Here is a 22,667-nt window from a genome sequence, read left to right on the forward strand (position 1 = left end):
TCTAACTCTTCATGATATAGGGGCATTGGTGCTCCCTTATTTTTAAATTTATATATTAAAGATAATAAGATTTTTAGGATGTTCAAATAATGCTTCAGTATTCATGTTATAATTATATGATGCTGTTCTTTGAGGAAAAACAGTATTAGCTATTAGAAAAAAAGTTTATGGTATTAAAAAAATAAAACCTGAAACCTGAAAAACAACAATGACAAAAACTCCCCACCATATCACTCTTCTTTTCTGTTTTAACTCTTAATTCCCTTCCACATTTTTCATATCTTTTCATCAGAAAAAAATTACATCAAAAAGATAGCAACAAAAGTTGTTCCATTTGAGGTATCTCTAGAAAGATCCTACTCCTACAGAAAAGTTCCCAATTATAATCTGGGTCTTAATCTGCTTCAAAACAAATCTGCTTCCCAAGCATGGTTCACAGCAGCTTGGGTGTTCAGTTAGAAGTAAATGGAGAAAGATCAACACTCCCTCTACTATGTGAGTCTGAAGTCCAGTGCTTGTCACTCTTGTTAAGTATGAACAGGGACAGTAAATGAATGGAAGAAAGAAAGTGAGCATTTATTGAGTGCCTTCTATGTGGCCAGCAAAAAACACTGTTTCACATTTATTATGCCATTATACCATTCATATAAAATAGCCCCGGTTTTCTATAAATGAGGAAACTGAGGCTCAAGGACATTAAAAATCCATGCTCAATTGGCTGGCAAATGGTATTGTCGAAATCCAACTTTAGATTTCTCTATTTCTAAAAACTAATCAGTATATGATTCAATAAATATTTTATAAGTATGCAAAATTAAGTTACAAATATTTATAAAGAGTCATTTCATAGAAATTAAAATTTTATATACTATAGCATAAAAACTAAATATCAAAACATTAATATTATTCCTCAAAATTAAATTTCCTAAACAATAAAATATTTTAGCTGGGTGCAGTGGCACACGCCTATAATCCCAGCAGCTCCAGAGGCTGAGACAGGAGAATTGTGAGGTCAAAGCCAGCCTCAGCAACAGCAAGGTGCTTAGCAGCTCATGAGAACCTGTCTCTAAATAAAATACAAAAAATAGGGCTGAGGATGTGGCTCAGTGGCTGAGTGTGAAGAGACACAGAGGGTGATTACTTATATTGGAAGTGCAATCCTTCCCCTCTCCTGGAGGCTGTTAGCAACAGGGTGATAGGAAGTGTTATATATCCATTTCCTTTTTTTTTTTTTTTTTGATAAATAGCTACCTATCCTGTGTCCTGGTCTCAACACTGAACTTTTATAATTAACATGCTTGAAGACAACTATATTTCTGACTTAATTGTGGAAGCCAAATTCCTTAAATTCCTTCTATTTAAGCCATTGGTACACATTTCTATAATGTGTACCAAAGTAAACTTTAACTAATAAAGTATTTGATGACCAAAAGTGGAGTAACATGAACAACAGACCTTAAAATGTGATATTGGCTGAGCTGAAGTGAGGTGGAGTATTTTCCATTCAAGGCTAGGAAAAAAGGCAAAACCTATTGTTTGACAGCAAATACACCCATTGGAAGATGCTTAATGTGTCTTAGAACTCAAATCATATAAATATCAAGTATAGGGTTTTAGGGAATAAGGAAAAGAGTGTCATAATTTTGGAGGGTGTTAGCTACTTTCAATCCTCAACCAGATTATACAAGAAAAGGATACTCCTCAAACTAATCTGGTAGTTTTGGAAGCAGAGAGGGAATGAAATTAAGTCCTTGCTCAGTCATCCTTTCTGCCTTCATCTGGCACTCCAAAATGGTCAAGAGCAAATAACCTTTGACATGGTACATGTGTCAGTCTCCTTTGCTGAAGTTAGTACAAGTGGAAAGCAGAATGAGAAGAGAGATTGGAATACAGGTAGACCAGAGAACCAAAGGATCCCTTGCAAATACTTGTTGCTGTATGTACATTTTCTAACAAAGAGAATGATTAGAACTCTTCTACAAAATGCATCCCCAGGAATTTTCACCACCACAAATGGTTAGGATCTCCATGACTACAGCCCAGTTTCCCAGTTCCAGGTCCATATGGCTGGGGGGTGAGGCAGAGAATAAAGGTCTGATTGCTAAGGAAGAATCATTGAGAACTGAAACTAGACTGATGGTGACTAATCACTGATGGTGACTGTCTAAGAGCTCTGGGTACCATTTTGGGGAGAATCCAAGAAATCAACAGACAAACAAATAGCAACCAGGTCCATCAGTAAAAGCAATGGCATTGTTAGAGAAATGCCAAGGCTTACCAAACATACCTGAAAATGCCCAACTCATAAGGCAAATTCCAGCCTCCAAATCCACATCTACAGGAAATAGGAACTGAAATGTTACAGCTGTCTTAATGAAAATCTCTCCAAGGTCCATTTGTTTGTCACCATGTAGGACAATGGAAAAGGAGTTCCTCCTAGAACAGGGAACGGCAAGCCAGATTCTTGAACAAACAACTCCCTCCACTGCCAAGTCAGAGAGTTCTTGCTTTTCTTTGTCCAGCAGCACAAGACAATTGTTATAAATTTGAGATCACTATTTAGTGAATGCCCTCTTCTCCTTTCTCAAATGGAAGTTTTACTGCAGCAAGCGTTTTCTCTTTACCACCATGAATTGGCAGTGTTAAATGTACCCTTTGGTCAAGGCATAAGAAGTTACATTTAGACCTAACCAAGAAAAATGCCTTAACTTAGAGAGTCTGCAATTAAAGTGGAAAGCAGTAACTGGATGAGTCCTATCTCCCTTAAGAGTAGAGGTACAGCGGGTTTCCCTGTAGAAGTATATTTACATTATATTAGCAAGGGCCATTTTGAGAATTTTATAAGTTGGTAAGTAAGTATATGTAGATGCTGGGCAGCCAAGTGATGAAAACATAATGAAAGATGTAGTTAACCTGTGTTTTCTTCATCCCCAAATTTCTTTGGGAACTCTCCTGAGTCGAAGTAATTTGGGTGGGGATAATCACATCTTCTGTCTCTAGGAATGAGCATATCATGGGGCCCTGGCTAATTAAGTACTCACTGGAATTCTTCAGTCTCAGTTAAGTCAAAAGAAGGTCACATAACCAAAGCCAGGCCATAAAAGCTTTCCTCAAAACTTAGATTTGTTGTCAAATGGACATCAAACAGACTGCCTCTGCCCCCGTCCCACCCACCTCAAATGCTAGAACTGGTGCACTAGAAACCCAGAACTACTGCTTGTCACTTCTGTATATTGTGGAGAGAACCTGCCCCACAATGAAGCCAATAAATAGTTTAGTAAAGCAGGGTTATGAGCAAAAGCGCCTTATTTTGAGCTCTTTGGGATCTAGTTATAGGTAAAGCTTTCCAAAAATTTCAAATCAATATATACATTTTTATTCCTAAATGATACTGAGCTGGGCTTCTGTCACTTCCAAACAAATGAATTCTAAGGAACATAGCTAAAGTCTTTTTAATTTAATTTTAATGCTTTCAAAGAGATAATTAAACTGCCTCCTAAAAACATATTTTTTTAAAGGTGTGTATTTCTGCAGTCCAATATGTGTTTGTCTCTTTAACAAATATAGCATTTCAAGACAGGAATCATTGATTAAGGAATATGTGTGGTAAAAAAAAAAAAACCAAAAAACTCAATGTAACCTGAGATAGCATTAATAGATAACTAAGGTCATAAAGTTCCATATTAGAGGATAATCCCCCTGGACAAAATGATAAGAGCCAATCATTTATTAATGCTGATTTATAGCCTACTAATGCTCAAAAATGTTTTGTGTCTCTTTGTAATAAAAGAGATTCTAATAAAATCATAAAAGCAAGTTAAAAATAAGAGAAAGGATCCAAATAATAAAGTGAGAGAAGAGAAAAGATAAACTGAAAACCTGGGTTGAGTCCCTCACCTAAAGTCAAGGACAAAATTTATCTCTGACCTTCTAAATGTCTAAATAAAATGGATATTGAAGAGTTCTGTGAATATGGTTATCTTAGAGGAAATACTTCATCAGAAGAGACTCTCTTGTTCCTTGCACTAAAGTCTAACAATAACTTATTACATAGCTTTTCATGCACTAGCATCAAATAATAGAATCAAAAATCCTCAGCAGAAGCATCACAAAAGAGGCAGAAATGTTCTATGCCTTTTATTACAAAAACTGCCCTTTAATTAAAAAACAGAAGCCCTTATTAAATTGAAAATCTATGAAGGCAATTCAGAGGTAGAGTTTGAAATAATGAAGTACACATGGGCTGTTTTTAGTCATGTCGTTTGATATATAAGCAGATTTTGGAAAGCATGTTCTAGAAGAAAGGATGGTGAGGGTGGCATGTCCCTCAAGACCACCCCTCACAATAATCATTTGATTCATAAAGGCTTGCAGTAAAAATTACACAGCAAACCACTGGAATCTAAAGAATGAAAACAATTATAGGAAATTAAGAGCCTAAGGCTGACTAAAATGGTATGTAAATCTACCTGCATTAAAGACCCTATGTGTGAGCAAAATCTTACTATGAAAATCAAAGTCTTAACTGCATTCCTTACAAGATGGAAAATAATAAATATTTTAACAACTCACAACCAAAGATTTTTAGAAATGAGAGAACTAAGAGAAGTATCAGAGACCTTAGAGTAGAGAAAGCTTCAATCCAGGTTCTTGTAACTTCAGTCTGGATTTTTGCATTACCCTCTCCTCTAAGCTTCCTACTTATAGATTTACTTCTGTTCCTACTCTTCCTGAATTAATTTGACCAGGCTGATCAATTTCTTCTCGGGTATACTGTGGTTTTTAAATGGCCTAAAATGAAGACTGTAAGTTACACTTTCTAAGCTTCCTTGTTTATCTCTTATTTTTGTTTTTCTTATTCCATTGTCATCTCTGACCGTGGACCATCTCATCCACAATGGGAAGCCCAGGATAATGCCTCCCATTCTGACTTCCAGTTGGCCTCAGTCTTTGGACTCTGTGATATGGGACATTTGTCACCTCACTCCTCATATTTCCACTCCCCAGGGGTGTGACAATTTGAGAAACACTTTTGTTTTCTTCCCTGCCTAACTTGTCCTCCCTATGGAGGAAGAATGATTTAACTCAGAAGTTGGTAAACTTCAGACGGGGTTTGTTTCTGTATGGTTTGCATACATTATGGGGAAAATAAAAAAGAATTTCTCATAACAGTTGAATGCTATTTTGATGGAATTCAACATTTCATGTGTGTATATATAATGTTTTATTGGAATACAGTTCTTATGGGTTGAATTGTGTCTCCCTCAAATTCATATATTTAAGTCCTAACCCCCAGTACTTAAAATTGTGTACTTAATCTGCAAAAAGATAATTTTATATATAATTGGTTAATACTGGTTATACTGGGATAAAGTGAATTCCTAATCCAATATGACAGTTGTTATTATCAAAAGGACAATAGAGATACACATACAAGAAGAATGTCATGTGAATATGAAGACTGAGACCAGGATTTTGTTTCTACAAGCCAAGGAATTCCTAAGATTGCCAGCAAACCACCAGAAGCTAGGAGAGAGGCCAGAAACTGATTTCCCTTGCAATTCTCAGAAGAAACCAACCCTGCCCACACCTTGATCTTAGACTTCTATCCTCCAGAACTATGAGGCAATAAATTTCTATTGTTTAAGCCACCCAGACTCTAGTACTTTGTTAAGGCAGCCCTAGAAAAATAATGCAACAGCTGTACTCATTTTGTTTATATATTGTCTACATCTGCTCTCATGCTACAAGATAAAAATTGAGTAGCTGGAACAAAGAACACATGGTCTCAAAGCCTAAATTATTCACTACCTGGCCCTTTTCAGAAAGTTTGCCTATTACTGACTTTTCCAATTGGAGGGAGGAAGCTAGACATATGATGCTCACTTTCTGTATTTCTTCTTTGAAAATTACATGGTAACTCTTCACCAGCTCTTATTCTTTCAAAAAAGGCTTGAATATGTGCAGTTGATGCACTTGCGACAAGAAAGTTCTATTCAGGATAAAAGGGGAAAATAAAAAGGCAATTTTGGGTTCAAGGCATGGTCTCCAAATTGGTTTTATTAGTAATAAAAGTATTTATTTTTTATCTCTTTTTGATACTTTATTTATCAATTGATTTCAAATCTAGAGGATTGAGGTATGTGATTCATTCATTGACCTTCACAACTTTAGCTTATTCTTTATTCAGGCAAAAGAGTGTTGGAAATCTCATTTCCTTCTTGAAGTCTCTCCAAAAGGAAGTGAGTACCATTTTTTTTAAAGTTGGCTATATCCTCTCTGAAGATAAAATTCTCATGACTTATTCTTGAACTCTGTACTACATAAAACCACTTGTACTAATGTTCACAAAGTATAAATTTTTTTTCATGCTGCATTATGTATTTATGAGTATTTGCATATCCTTTTATAGAAGAGATCTAAATTACTATAACCTTCCTCAGATTTTGAGCTTCTGAGTGGGTTTTGTTTCATTTAAGGGCTGGTTTGTTCAATAACTTAACCCAGTGTTGTACTAATTAATGTGTTTCCCTCATTAATAATAAAAACCATACTAATCCACTGCCAACATCTTTATTCATGTTAACTTGATAAGGAAGAGAATATTGAAGATGAGAAAGACACCACTAATGCATAACAGCTTTGTATTTTGAGAGAAAAATATTTTAATCATTAATAAAAAAATACCTAGAAATATATCTAAGAAAAGTCAGTCTATAATAGTTCACCCATAATTTATCATTTACTTGTTTATATAATTGATATTTATGGGAAACACTCATTATACACAAGTTTTGTCTGACATCCTATGGAGACAGGGGCATGAAAGATAGTAAGATTAAATAAACAATTGGGAAAGGGCATTCGATAGGCAGAAAAATCTGGCTTTGATTCAATAGATGTTCACAAAAGGTAACTGAGAAAGTGGGGTCAGTGTCTGGGGGAAACTCTGTCAATCTGGATTTTATCATCTAAACCATGGACATGTCTGGCTGTGGAAGGATGGGCAGGATAGGCCCAGCCGAATCTATTGTTTGGAAAGATCTAAGAATATTCAGGGAAATAACTTATTCAAAGGAAGTTCTGCTGTGTTAAAGCTCAATAGGTCATTGGAGGAGGAATGCAGCAATTGAAGGGAAAAGTATGGAACTTATTACCTGGTTTCTTAAATTCAGTCTCTGTGGACGACTCAGAGAGAGAAGAGTATAAAAACAAGCAATTAAAGTGAAAAGAGCAGTTTCCTTAAAGACTCTGTTGAGGGCAGTGTTTAACAGCTTTGGAAGAAAAGAAGGTAGTGTGGGGGGGGGCGGGGGGGGGAGCAAAGGGCACTTCCTCTGCTCTGGGGTTACCTTTGCATTTGGAGTCTGAGCAGCACACTGCAACAGCCTGGAGCTGGGCCAGACTAGTGAGAGAGCATAACACTGCAGCAGACTTGGTATCTTTGGAGGGATTCAGCTGTTCATGACTTGGGCAATAATAGATGACACTATGGATTCCCAACTGGATAATAAAATGATTTTTAAAAATAAACCCAACTTTAAAAAATAATACCCCACTCCCACAAGATTCCATGGGAACAAAGACCCTGAGACTCCTAGAATGGTGGGCAGAAATTGTAGGAGCTGAAGTTATAAGAAATGGGAGCAGAGCCATCAAGACAGCAAGTAGTTATAGTCATTGCATCCAGGATTTGTGGTCTGGAAAACACTACTTTCAAAGATAAAGGGAGAGAATGATATGATATAGAACTAAGAGCATTAGGTTACTGTTTTTGTCAAATATCAGCTCTGTGACCTTGATCAAGTCATTTAAATATTCTGGCTTCAAAACAGTAGAATCTGGGGTTGCGGTATAGCTCAGTTGGTAGAGTGCTTGCTTTGCATGCACAAAAGAAAAAAAAAAAGCAACAGAATCTTTCAAATGCCCTGATGAGGTCATTGTATAATTCAAACAAGATCAGGTGTGAGAAAAATCTCTAATAAAGTGTTATATCGGATATTTCAGAACATGCTCTTTATTAAAGGTTCCAAGTGCCTTGCTTTACAGGATATGCTGTCAAATAATTCACTTATCTTGTAGCATAACATGTTTTTGTGTCTTCCTAAGTCATTTTCCAATAAAATAATTTTTCCCATGTATACAATGGTCTCAGCAAAACCTAGAGTTCTTTGAAATGATTGCTTTTAGGAGCATCCATAAACAAGCATATTCAAAGTGGATGCAACTGAGAAAATACAGAAATTGCAGGCACATGCACAACCAAAAAAAAAAAAAAAAAAAAGAAGGGAGGGTAGAAAAGCCTTTTAGGTAGTATGAAGTGGTGATCATAAAAATCTTGGCCTAATTTTTGACATTTTTCAGAATAGAGGCAAAACCTTGGTAGTGATAGTTCTACTGGGAAATCTTAACTTTGAATTGCCTGCCAATCTCTATCCTGTATGTCCAAGAAGAGCCATTTATCATTTTTATGAAGCCACTGAAAGCCCACATTGAGGAGGAAAAAACTAATTATTGAGCATCATATGCCCTCACATTAAATATATAATAGAGTAATGGTATGAAGGCTCTAAAAAGTAGACAATAAATGTTTTGATAAAACAAATGTCTAATTGCTCTCAACAGAAAGACAGTCCTTCTTCACCTCCACTGATTCTCTGTTGTTCATCAAGAATATCATCACATCTCTGACAATTAATGGTGCTCTCTGATGATTGTTTTTACCTGATACTTCATCTCCACAAAACAGCCCTTTCTTTAGCCAATAACAATAACCCATGAATGTTTATGAGTTTCAGTCAACAAAGCCTCTATCTATCTATCTATCTATCTATCTATCTATCTCTCCTGAATAATATATATATTTTGGTAATCCCCTAAATCTAGGGAAGTAATTATGTGTATTAGCTTCAGGAGTCTGCTTTTCTCTTTAGGGTTATATGTTTAGGGGGGGTTTAGACACATATTCTTTGGTTTTTACTTTTACTTCTACCCTGTTCCAGGAGCAGAACTGTTTTTCTTACTTACTTTAAGAAAATCAAGATCATTTTTGAATGAATTCCAAGTTCATCCCTTAATTAAAGTAAAAATTGATCACCTTATCTCCATCTGAATCATACTCAGTAAATACTATCTATTCACATAAATCATCTTTAACCAGTCTATTTCTTGGAAATCTCTGCCAAAGTTATGCAATTCTCTTAATTTTCCATCATTAGTTTCTTAATGCTCTCTCTGACTTAGGTTCTATTAGAATAAATAAATGGTTTTTGTCATCATGAAGTTCTTTCTTCTTGTGTTATCCCCTGGAGCTGCTCTGTCCCCCAGACTAGACTTTAAATATGGTTACTCTAAGTCTAGATATGCTATTTGTAAAATACATACTCTATTTTGAAGATTTAGAATTTAAAAATATTGTCTTGTTAATAATTGTTGTATGTATTATGTGTTGAAATGATAACACTCTGTATATGTTGGTTTCAATAAAATATGCTATTAACATTATGTTAATAGCAATGTGAAAATAAAATTTCACCTGTTATTTTTCCTTTTTTAAGTGGCTGCTATAAAACTTAAAATTAAATATGTGGATGACTTCTACAGGCAGTGCTTACCTACAGCTTTTAACTTGGAATCTCAGGTTTTCATCAGAGCCTGAATCTCTTAGCCTATTTTCTTTTCTAGTATGCATTAATATCACCATTAAAGTAGCTAAAATCCAATTCCTTTTGATGACCTATCTCTATATTAACCAAGGAAGAGTTTCTTAGCCCAAATAAGTATTTGATGCCACTCATAGTAAGCATACTGATCCTGAATTTTTTCCATTAGGAACAAAAATATTGCTTTCCTTATTCTTGAAATAATGTTGGGAGACTTAAAAGAAAGTAGGCAGAATGGAGGAAGAACAATCATATATATTCCTACTTGTCTTGGAAGGCACAATTGGCTTTGTGGATAATTATATCCAGTAAGATGCCTCTACATGTAGTGAAATAAATTTAGTCCTGAAATTCAAGGGAGTACGAAAAGGTTCCTCTGAGAATGTGGAGTTAATAAAAAATGGATGGTGAAACTGGTTGTTTTTCTTGAAGGAAGTTCATAGGCAGTATCAGTCTAGCCCAAGGGAGCAATAGGGCTGGATATTTTCCAAGTACTTGACATCAACAGCTACACTTATACTCTCAATAATAGTTTGCCATTATTTTTCTATTTCTGATATTTTTACAGACAAATAAAATTAATCCATACAAAGATATAGTTATAACAAACCATTGTCTGCCCTTGATGTTTACAAACAGGACTCACAATGACCAGAACACAATGTTTACAAACAGGACTCACAAGGACCAGAACACGATGTTTACAAACAGGACTCACAGTGACCATGGCTCTATCTCTGTACCTGCTAACTACCATTCCTCCCTGGTAGGCTTTTTTTTTTTTTTTTTCTATCCTTAAGTTCTGATTCTGAAACTTACTACAAAAAAAAAAGAAAGAAAAAAGAAATAAAAATACTTGAAACTTCAAGAGAATAGTGGAATTAGAAGTGGAGGGGGCATGAACAGGCTGTGAGTAAACAGGTACAATTTGGCAGAGCACAGACTCAGATGGGAATGAGTCATGTTAGTCAGCTTTTAATTGTGACAAAATATCTGAGAAAAACAACTTAAAGGAGGAGAGATTTATTTTGCTTCGTAATTTCAGAGGTTTCCATCTAAGGTGGTCAGTTCCATTTCTTTTGGCTTAAAGCAAAGCAGGGCATCATTGTAAAAGGTATAGTGGAGGAATGATGCTCACCTCATGGCTTCTGCAAAGCAGAAGGGAAGGGGACAACAAAGGAATTGGGCACAAGATAAAGTTCTCAAGGCCATGCTCCCAACATGATCCCAACTAGATCCCACGGCCTACAATCTCCCAATAGTTCATTCAGCTAAGAAGAAGGCCAGAGGCCTCATGATCCAATCACTTCCCAAAATCCCCACTTCTAAACATTGTTGCATTGGAAACCAGGCCTTTCACATGACAAGTATTTGTGAAATACTTCATATCTAAACCATAACAGTCTGTGTTCTGCCCCTGCCTTTAAAACAGTTTCTGGGGCATTAATAGACTTGTTTATTTTACCATGTTACATTGCCAGGATTACTATTCCCCACAGATTTGTTTGGATCAAGAGATAATCTATTTTATTTCATTTCATTTTTGCAGTGCTTATGACCAAACACAGGGTCCTGAGCATGCTAGGCGAGAGTTCTTTCACTGAACTATATTTTAGTATACCGAGAATCACTTTAAATACAACTTTCCAAGAACATTTAAGGTCTTTCAGTAATTTACACATAAGTGTGAATTAATTCAACCAAATTGCTTTTCTACTTTAGACTTACTGCTTGAATCTCATTTCAAAATAAAGGATTAGATGTGATTCTGCAATCTGTATACGGGGTAAAAATGGGAGTTCATAACCCACTTGAACCAAAGTGTTAAATATGATATATAAAGAACTATGTAATGTTTTGAACAACCAATAAAAAAAGAAAAAAAAACAAAAAACAAAAAACAAAATAAAGGATTAGAAAGCTGTCTACATGTGGCTGTCCTTTAAATCCACAAAGATAACATTTGTTTGTGGCAAACAAACAAACAAACAAAAAAACACTATGTCAACATGGAAAATTCACAGCATTCTTCCTTTCAGTGGGGCCACTGCTTAGTTTTCCTCCAGTAAAATGATATGAAAACTTGGATGATTGAAGAATCTTCATTTTGATACTTAGAGGTGGGAGATGGGGTGGGATACAACTTACAGTCCTATGGTCTGAGCTGTGGGAAAGGAAGTTTCATCTTTGGCTACAGCTGTTTGGAAAGGGTAGAGAAGATGATGCAGAGCAGATGTGAGTAGCATAATCACTATAGTCACTAATTTATGTGTCTCACTTACTCTCCAGGAACAGCTGTGCAATGACTAAGGAATCAGAATTATCAGGACACTGACATTTATGACCAGAATTCACAGTCACTTCTATACTGTGATGGAGGCTTTCTTAGATGTTTAATGTCTCTAGGGCTCTGCTGTGTTGTTTACAGACCAAATCTATTTCTATCACCTGATCAGATCCTTCCCATGAGTTGGGTCATTCTAGTGGATCCTGTCTCCTACATATCTCTTAAGGTCATGGCACATGCTGACAAAGATTCTCTACTTAACCAAACTTTAGTCAGGCTCCTAAACCTTCTTCTAAGCTTATCCTACTGAGTACTTCCTTGTAAAACCCAATTTTACTAAGAATCTACTCTGATAGTCAAGCCTGAACCTCCCACCCTCAACATCTAATCACTCTCACTATCTGATTGGAGATCCTCCTCCTCTTCCTTTAACAAGAATACCATTAGGTTGGTTCATCAAGAATCTCCCTTTCCCCTTGTGTTAGTCAGCTTTTCATCACTATGACCAAAACACCTAACAAGAATGACTTAGAGGAAGAAAAGTTTATTTTGGTTCAAGGTTTCAGAGGTCTGGGTCCATGATCAGCTGACTCCATTGCTCTGAAGCTAAGGTAAAGCAGAAAACTGTGGTAGAAGGGCATCTAGGTTGGCTCCACAGTCTAACTATTATGAATTGTGCTGCTATAAACATTGATGTGGCTGTTTCCCTGTAGCACGCTGTTTTTAGGTCTTTTGGGTATAAACTGAGGAAGAGCTGGGTCAAATGATGGTTCCATTCCCAGCTTTCCAAGGAATCTCCATACTGCTTTCCAATTTTGCTGCATCAATTTGCAGTCCCACCAGCAATGTATAAGTACCTTTTTCCCCCATATCCTCGACAGCACTTGTTGTTTGACTTCATAATGGCTGCCATTCTTACTGGAGTGAGATGGTATCTTAGAGTAGTTTTAATTTGCATTTCTCTGATTGCTAGAGATGATGAGCATTTCTTCATGTATTTGTTGATTGATTGTATATCCTCTTCTGAGATGTGTCTGTTCAGGTCATTGGCCCATTTGTTGATTGGATTATTTGGTGTTTTTTTTTTTTTTGATCTTTAGCTTTTTGAGTTCTTTGTATACCCTAGATATTAGAGCTCTATCTGATGTGTGAGGGGTAAAAATTTGTTCCCAGGATGGAGGCTCCCTATTCACCTCACATATTGCTGAGACAAAAGTTTTTAGTTTAAATTCATCCCATTTGTTGATTCTTGGTTTTAATTCTTGTGCTATAGGTGTCTTATTAAGGAAATTGGGGCCTAACCCCAAGTGATGGAAATTAGGGCCAACTTTTTCTTCTATTAGACGCAGAGTCTCTGGTTTGATTCCTAGATCCTTGATCCATTTTGAGTTAACTTTTGTGCATGGTGACAGATAGGGATTCAATTTCATTTTGTTGCATATGGATTTCCAGTTTTCCCAGCACCATTTGTTGAAGATGCTATCCTTTCTCCATTGCATGCTTTTAGCACCTTTGTCTAATATAAGGTAGTTATAATTTTGTGGGTTAGTCTCTGTGTCCTCTATTCTGTACCATTGGTCTACCAGCCTGTTTTGGTGCCAGTACCATGCTGTTTTTGTTACTATTGCTCTGTAATGGAATATTATTCAGCATTAAAAAATAACAAGATCATGGCATTTGCAGGGAAATGGATAGCATTAGAGCAGATTATGCTAAGTGAAGTTAGCCAATCCCAAAAAAACAAAAGCCAAATGTCTTCTCTGATATAAGTGACTCAAAATGGGGCAGGGAGGAAGAGCGTGGGAAGAAGATTACCTCTAGATAGGGAAGAGAGGTGGGAGGGAAAGGGAGGGAGAAGGAGAATAGCATGGAAGGTGAAGAAGACCCTCTTCGTTATACAAAATAATACATGTATGAAGATGTGAGGAAAAAAAAAGAATAGCGTCACCTTAGATTAGGTAGAGAGAAGTGATGGGAGGGGAAGGGAGCAGATGGGGGAAAGGAAGGACAGTAGAATGAAATAGACATTATTATTACTGTGTGTATATATGTGACTGCATGACCAATATGATTCTGCAACCTGTACACTCAGAAAAATGAGAAATTATATCCCATCTGATTCAAATGTATGATATGTCAAGGTCATTGTACTGTCATGTGTAACTAATTAAAACAAATAAAAAAAGAAAACTGTAGCAGAAGGAAGTGGCAGAGGAAAGCTGTCAACTCATGGCAGCTGAAAAAAAAGAAAAAGAAATGGAGGCACCAGGGACAAAATATAATCCCTAAGAGTATGTCTCCAGTGATCTACTTCCACCAGCCACTCCCTACCTGCCTATAGTTCCCATCCTGTATTCCATTCAAATTATTAACCCATCAAATGGGTTAATTCACTGATTAGATTATAACCTCATAATATAATAATTTCAGGTAGAAACACTGGATAATCCAGGAACCTTTGGGGAACACCTCATATCCAAACCATAACACTTCTGATGTTTCCTCTTAGTAAATTTCCATTCACTATCCCCCACCCTATCTTTAACTATAAATTCTCACTTATCCAGGATGTATTTGGAGTTGAGCCCAGTCTCTCTCCACTGCACAATCCCATTGCAAAGGTCTTTATACTCCTTTTCAAGTGCTTTGAGAAGTTTTGAAATTTTTAATTTAACAATTCCTAGCTAAGAAACCCACAAGAAACATTTTTCTTGATGACTAAAATGTTCTTAATCCCAGTTCCAAGTTCCTAACACTGAAAATCAACAGTGGATGAACCTTGATATCTTAGGAAGTCATTATTTCTCCAATATTCTTGTAAGAGATGACATATTAGTAATATTTCTAAGTTCTATGTCCAGATAACTTGACACAAAAGCAGCAGGTCTTGCAAACTTCTACATAGAACAGGCACTCAATCAATATATACAGACTGACTTATTTGATATGTTTTTAAAAACATTGAAAGTGTGTATAGTACTTGTAACTGTGTGTTTTCTCTAAATACACTCTTACCATAGTTATCCAATCATTTTCAGTTGCCATGTGGTGCATAACTTTTGGCACAGGCTTGCGCTGCACAAGTCTGCAGAGCAGAGAATTTATTACAACAGTCAATTCTGCTATCCATTCAAGATACAGAGGAAACTTCTGTAATCAGTTAGGACTATAAAACAAACTGAATGAAAGCCTTGAATTTTTCAGATATGCCATGCTTAAAAATATTTTTTACTAATTCAGAGGAGAAATAAATTTGGTTGATAGCTGGGATGATTTCAAGGATAACAAAGGCCTAAAGAATGCAGTGGCCACATGCGGCTTGCAACTGCATATTTTCACCCACACAAGTGGGCTGTGTTCCTGAGACAGATGTCATTTTACACAGCTATGGCTCAGTACATACTAGCTCTGGCAAATATTCTCCCAAGTCTGCGGTGACATACAGAAGTACATAAACATTCTAGAATAGTTCATCATGATTTAATCATAGAATCAAATGTAAATTAGGTGTTTCATTCTTTATGATATTACTAAGAAACACATATACACAGTAAATTAGGTATTTCATTCTTTATGATATTACTAAGAAACACACATACACAGTAATAGTCAGCCTCTATCTTATGTCTCCTGGGCCACTGTGTTTGTACAGATAGTCCCTTGGGAATTGCTGCCTTAGTCTGGTAGCCAAAGTAATTCTGCTTCCTCTACAGCTGCTACTGGGAAGACATGTTTCACAAACTTTTCCTCATTCCTTTAACCATACAAAAATCCTTTGAACTTCCCCCTACTGAGGAGCCCAGACAGGGATCCATGAGGTAGTCATTCTAGAAATAACAGCAAGGAAAAAGTAACAAGAGGCAGGATGTCTTCCCCCAGCATCACCACCTAAGGCTTTCCTTCTCTCATATTTCTGTAGCTGCCTGTCTTCTAGCAAAAAGGCTCATTTGCCAAATCCCTAGCCCCTGTTTCATCTCAACTCTTACAAAGGCTATAGATATACTTTAATTATTCTTCCTTTCTCTAACAAAAGTCTAGGAAATTCACTAAACATAGGTGGCTTCGAAAAGTATAAGAAACATGGCTCAAGACCTGTCTTCTATCTGTCTTATGTCCTGCCAATACTCTTTAAGGAAAAATTAAAAGTATTGACTTTTTTCATCATTGTCTATTTGTTCTACTTTCAAGTAAAACCCTTTAGAAATACTGGAGAAGGAAGAGATTTCTTTCTTGGGACCAGTTTTATTATGTCTTAGGAGTCAAGGAATGGAAGAAATAGCTGAAAATAAAGAAGGGAAGGTGGCAGTAGAAAGGATAGCATGCTGCCAACATCTCTCAGACAAAAAAAAAAAAAAAAAAAAAAAAAGGCAAGGGGTGGGAGGGTGAGGAAAAACTACAAGTCTGTCCTAGATGAAAAACTCTTCTAGGAACTTCTTCTAGACGGAAGTCTTTGTCCCTGACAGTTCTTTAATTCTTGACATCCTGAAACCTAGTAAATTTTTGCGGTATGAATATATATCCCTCTTCCTTTCTAGTGTTTGTATCTTGCCAAAACATTGGTTCACATGTATCCAAATAGCAATTTCTGTCCAATACACCACAACAGAAAGGTGCTCTTACTAGCAAAAATACTTAGAGCATAGTATGTTTTTGAGAATTTCATGAGGGCATACTATTTTCAGTTGCTTTGCCTAGCACTGAGGTTTCAAAGATGAGTGGTACAGTCTGGACTTGAAATTGCTTCAAGTTCTATGAAGGAAAAGCAAAAACATATAAAAGGCATTAATATGATAAATGCCCAAAGAACACGGACTTTCTATAGCCAGAGCTTGAGAACCTAGTAAAATGAACTAATGTGAAGAAGACAGAAAGGGAATTCCAGGTCAAAGGAGCAAGTGATGCAAATACAAGGAGAGTCAGTAAAGACCTAAGGATCTAAAAGTAACCTGATATGACATTAAGTAAAAGTCAGGGGAGAGAAAGAGGACAATGGAGAAGTAGGTGTGAATAGATCATGAATGGCTTTGTCTGACAAATACAGAAATTTAATTTTCTATCAAAGATAATGTGAATACACTGAAGGATTTTCCCCATAGAACAGAGATATTATCAGATTTAGCATTCTGAAAGATATGATCAGATTTAACCTTTAAAAATTTGCATTTTGGATAACAAATATGGGTATTTGCTGCCAAAAGAAGATGACCAGCTAATAGTGTATATTTCAGGTGAAAGATAACTGACCTAGGACAGTGGCATTAGGGATGTTAATGCAAAGCGTTATGTTTTTAGAAATGTAGAAAAGATGGATTTGGTGAGGATCAAAGTGTATTTAAGGGAGAGAACAGAAAATAGGGTGTTTCCCAGGTTTGTGACTTGAATGATGAATTGACTAAAGTTGCCTTTCACTAAGGCAGGAGATTTAAAATTCAAGACTTGATACACTTAGTTCAAGAGGCATCAGACCAGGTAGTTAGAAATGCTATGGCAGCCAGAGACCAAAGGCTCTCAGTAGGAGTATGAGGACTGAAGATGCAGGTTCTTGAGGTAGATCATGTGGAACTGGCCAGTCCATACCCTGTTGATCTCTGCCTAGGATACAGCTACCAGCATCAACAAATCCTCTTTGCTCCACACTCATGAGCTGTGAACTAAACATAATTCAAAAGCTACTCATGAATCGATGACCTCAGAAATGTGCCTGGCCTGCTCTTTCAGGTTGAAAGCTGAGAGCCAGAACCAGGGTAGTGTAATATTTTCAACTGGGGCCCCTGTGGCCTTGGATTACTTTTTAAAAGACTTCTCAGCTTGGCAACTTGGCCAAATTTATAGTTCACACCTTGGGCTTTTTGTCATTTCTGTTGACATGGTCTAGACCATCCTTTAGCCATTTCATAGCCTATCTAGCCCATGTGATAGTTTTCATAAAGATTTAAAAAACACATCTTCTTTGGTATTCACCATCTTAGGGACAAAAGCTTGGTAAGAAGAAGGTATCTTTGTGCAAATTAGAAAAGGGGTCCCTTGAGTATACATGGCAGCTCTGACCTGATGTCTAAACTGAGATACCTGGTTCTTGTGTTTGGTGGGAGTATTTAAACCCAGTGTTAGTCTTGAACTGTTTTTGTAACTCACTTATACTGTAGCTACTGTTAACAACTATCATGCTTTACTTTGACCCTAGGGATTGATATCTGAGATGAATAGAAATGAGTTGTTCTACCAAGGTACAAACCATGTTTGGAACTTCGGAAATTTGTACTAAAAGTGCCTTGAAATCTTGATAAGCAATGCTGTAGTTTGGATAATGTTCCCCAAAAGCACATGTGTTAAAGGCTTGGTCCTCAGCTTGTGGCTCTATTGGGATATAGTGGAGGTGGAGTCTAGTTGGAGAACTTCAAGTCATTGTGGGTCTAAGACCTCAGAGCTCTACTCTTTCTTCTGCCTATGAGGTGAAGGCTTCCTCCATTGTGCATTCATAACATGATATACTGACTAGACACAGAAACAAAAGTAACAGGCCAAACAACCACAAAGTGAAACCTCCTTACAAAATAAGCCTTACATCTTTGATTATCTTAGATATTTGTTACAGTAATGGAAAGCTAATTAACACAAGCAATAAGACAATAAGCAAAAAGACACATGCAATAAGACCTTCATATTCCATTCTCTGTGTAGTGCTAGCCCGGGGGGAACACTGTCTAAAGTTACAAGAGGCCTTGCCCCTCAGTATTCAGCAATCACAGCTACATTAAAAAAAATATTCTTCAAACATGCTCTACAGGACAGTGAATTTTACACATTAGATATATTATGGATAAAATTGGGTTTTGCAGAGTAGTCTGAGAAAATAACAATGATAATAAGTCACACAAATGAACTCACATTAGGCCACCATAAATCATAAATCTGTGCAGAAATATTTGTTTCTTATTTTGAAAAAAATTTAGCCTATGGCAATCTTTCTCTATCAAGGAGACTCTAAGTTCATGACGTATACAGAGGAACCAAAAATGAGCCAGCTTTTAGAGATTGTTCGCTAGAGTAGGAAAACAGCAAGAAAGCTTTCATAATCTATTATCCATTTGCCTAAGGATCCACAGGCAGAACACAATCAAGAATTCCTCTACCAAGGGGGCCCCTGCCTGTCCCATGTGCTACCTATTTACAGGCAAATATCTTAGAAGGAATACCTATGACACTGTTGGTAGTGACAACAGATAACAGAAAAATATTTTCAGAGGCCAAAATGGATCCCAGTTTCAATATCTGAGGATATATATGTATCTTTTCCATTCCTTGTGTCACTAAGATGACTGAGGACTCAGATTATGATCTTATGAATGGGTTGGGAAATTAAATATTCTCCAATGTTTTTATATTATAACTTATATAGTTATTCTGTCCTTATCCTGAATGAGCTAATTTGGAAATAAATCATCTGTCCAAGAATAATTATTAGCTTAGTGTAAAAATTTAAAAAAGGAATGAGAATTTAAAAAATTAAAAAGTACTATTAGGAAAACAACTAAGAGAGGTCCCAAATGCCTCTTTAATAAATTGCATTCCCTTAAGAGGCAATAGGCAATGAACTATAGCATCACACTAAAGATAATGGTTTTCTCCTTTTTAACTTTCACTGTTAATCTTAAAAAAAATCAATTGAAGTGCAATAAATATTTTCTTCTTGAGCTAGGAATGATCTAAAAAGAAAGTTGAGTGTAAAAGTTTGATGTTATCTATCATTCTTTACCAAAAGAGAGAATAGATAGGATGTACTATATTTTTCTTTTTTAATTTAGAAAACATTTAAAAAATAGATTTTACTTTTTAGAGACCTTATAGGTTCACAGAAATATTGAGAGGAATGTACAGAGCTTTCCCAAGTCTCCCCCACCTCCCACACGCATACATTCCCCCACAAACATTCCCCAACTAAGCGGTACATATGTTGCAACTGATAATCCTATATTGACACGTCATACTCACCCCAAGTACATTATTTACATGAAGCTTCACTCTTGCTGTTGTTCAAAGGATTTTTAAAAAATGTACAACAACATGTATATACTACTATATAGTTATACAAAATAGTTTCACTGTCCTAAAAATTCCCTGCATCAATCAAGTGCTCTTCCCTCTGATTCTCCATGAATTTAGTCAATTTGAGTCCCAGAAGGTCAGAAGGTTAGAAGCAGCTCTCTTAGTTTATTCTCAGTCAGTCTATAGTTTGGTTGTGACTACATGTGCTCCTGAAGAACAAAGATCTGCTGGGCAAACTGCTTGGCAATCAACCATCTTAGGAATTACTTGTTTCTCTTAACCTTGCCCATAGCTTTGCAAGCAATCTCTTAAATTATCCCACTTCAGATAAGTTTTAAAAGTTTCTCCTGTTTTCTGTCAGGATAATGCATAATGTTACCTTCATATTTACTCATAAGATGATTATTACTCTTTTACATCATAAAGTAGCCAGAGCATCATAAATCAAGAATTATAAGCACCTGTATACAATCTTGTAAATTATTATTTAACATCCTTATACATCCAATACTGGTAAGGACTTAATATCTATTTTCAGATTAAATTTTTAAAGAATGAAAAAAAAATTTAAATTTTCAGAAAAAAAAATTACAAATCTGATTAAAAGTTGCAAAATATCTGTAAGAAAGGCTGCTAAATTTTTCTTTATTTTTATTATATCAAAAACACAACAACAAATTCTCTGGGTTTTATTAATGTCCATTATTAAATTAATGTCCTGTAGATGTGTTCTGGACACCTGAACCATGGGAAACAAACCATCTCAATAGGAAGTCTTTTCTAATAATAGTCAAGGAAATGCAACTGCAGCATATTTTTCCACTAATACTGGAGAAATTAAATGAAGTGCATACAGTCCTTTACTCTGGCTCTACCTGTCACCTTGGACTAATCATTCTCCCTCAACAGTGAAAATAATTTTTTTCTTATTTTGTAAATATTAATGACTACATAATGTTTGTAAATATTAACAACTTCAAATTTTTTCATTACAAATTCCCTCATATTGTAATAAAAAATGGTCTACCATAATTTAAATTTAAAAACAAAGAGAAAAGTAAAAAACCTGTGAATTTATTTTCCCTTGGTAAACAGCACTGTATAAGCGGGTATGATGCTCTTGCCAGGTATTTTGTAATAAAGCTCCTTACCTTAGTTTTTGGTCGAGCTCCAGTTGACATCTGGTTTGGTACACCATCAAGATCCTTGAAGTTTTCAGTTTTGTTCTACAATACTTTTTGCCCCTGATGTTCTGTTTTATAAGTAATCTCCAGGTTTATAGAATCCTATGGAATAACAAATTTAAGCAGGTTTTTTTTCACATATAAATAACTTTTTCTAGACGATAATTCAAGTAATTATGGATGTATCAATAAAAATACATTTTAAAATTATAATAGCTTTGAAAATTAATATAAAATATAAAAATATTCTTAAAGATTAATAATTTTTCCAAAGACATTTATCCTTAGTGTAATTAGCACTAGTAAAGCCAGAAAACTTATTTATAAACTAAAACTAATTTTAAACTATCAAAGTATATAATATAATACTATACATGCATATTTGAAAACTTTTATAAACTGCAAGATCAAAGTGTTATAATTGTTATTCATTCATTTCTTAATTGACAAATAAATGCATACATTTATGGTATATGAAAAAATATACATTTATAGCCATGAAAAATATACATGTAAAACATAACTTCTTTCATTTCTTCCATTGGTTTTTGTGTTGTTCAGTTTCTTCCACAATTGAATTTTGGCAATATATGTTTTAATATAACACTATTATATTTAGTCATTCAAATTTATTATCAGACTTAGACTCTTGCACATGTGAAAAGAATTTGATATTATAGCCATCTTGTTCTGGAAGGGCCTAGACTTTAGATTAGACAGACTCAACAGCGAGACAGATAAATAATCTTATTATATTAGATTTCAGCCTAATCATCACTGCTTCTGAGAAGTATTGCATTACTTCCGGTAGATATTTCTGTGTATTCCTGTACTACTTCTATTAAAACTATGTCTAGCATTCTTATTATTGAATAATTAACTACTTCATTAAATTGTAAACTCTATGAAAGTAAAGACAAGCCTTAATTTACTACCAAGCACTTAGCAGTGTCTGAAACAGAGCAATCATTCAATAAATATTTGTTAAATAAACAAGTAATTGTTTGTTTTCCGTGACTTTCCCTAAATTTTTAAACTGATTTTTACAGTTACCACTATTGTTTGAAGGTCCTCTCCAAAACTCATGTGGAAATTTCATTGCTATTATAAAAGTATTAAGATATGGGACCTTAAGAGGTAGCAGGTGATGAGGGCTAGGGCTCTCCTTTCATAACTAAATTAATGCCTTTATTGTAGAAGTGGACTTGCTTAAAAGCAGATCCCTCTTGCTCTGTCAGTCTCTCACACATGCTTTTTGCCCTTCCACCTTCCCCTACAGGATGCCACAGCTGGAAGGTCTTTACCTTCCAGTATGTCTGGACCATACTTCTGGACTTTCCAATCCCCAGAACCATGAGCCAAATAAATTTTTGTTTATAAATTACTCACTCTGCAGATATTCCAGTAAAGCAGAAGAAAACAGACCAAAACATTGTACTGGGAGAACAAAAGAATGGTTAAGTATGCAAACTCAGTAGCTGGAGTGTTAGG

General features: G+C 35.6%; 1 protein-coding gene across 1 annotated transcript in view; it reads right to left on the reverse strand.

Moving 5' to 3' along the window:
* The window catches only part of Stard13 (StAR related lipid transfer domain containing 13), a 342,624-nt gene extending 321,413 nt beyond the window's left edge, over positions 1-21,211 (reverse strand). Inside the window, exon 1 of the mRNA XM_077795155.1 lies at positions 21,144-21,211. Within this exon, the coding sequence (XP_077651281.1) occupies positions 21,144-21,173 (30 nt within the window). The 5' untranslated portion in view covers positions 21,174-21,211. The remainder of the gene's footprint in view (positions 1-21,143) is intronic.
* Positions 21,212-22,667: the final 1,456 nt, after the last annotated feature.

This window comes from Urocitellus parryii, chromosome 2, assembly GCF_045843805.1.
Source record: "Urocitellus parryii isolate mUroPar1 chromosome 2, mUroPar1.hap1, whole genome shotgun sequence".
NCBI classification, from domain to species: Eukaryota; Metazoa; Chordata; class Mammalia; order Rodentia; family Sciuridae; genus Urocitellus; species Urocitellus parryii.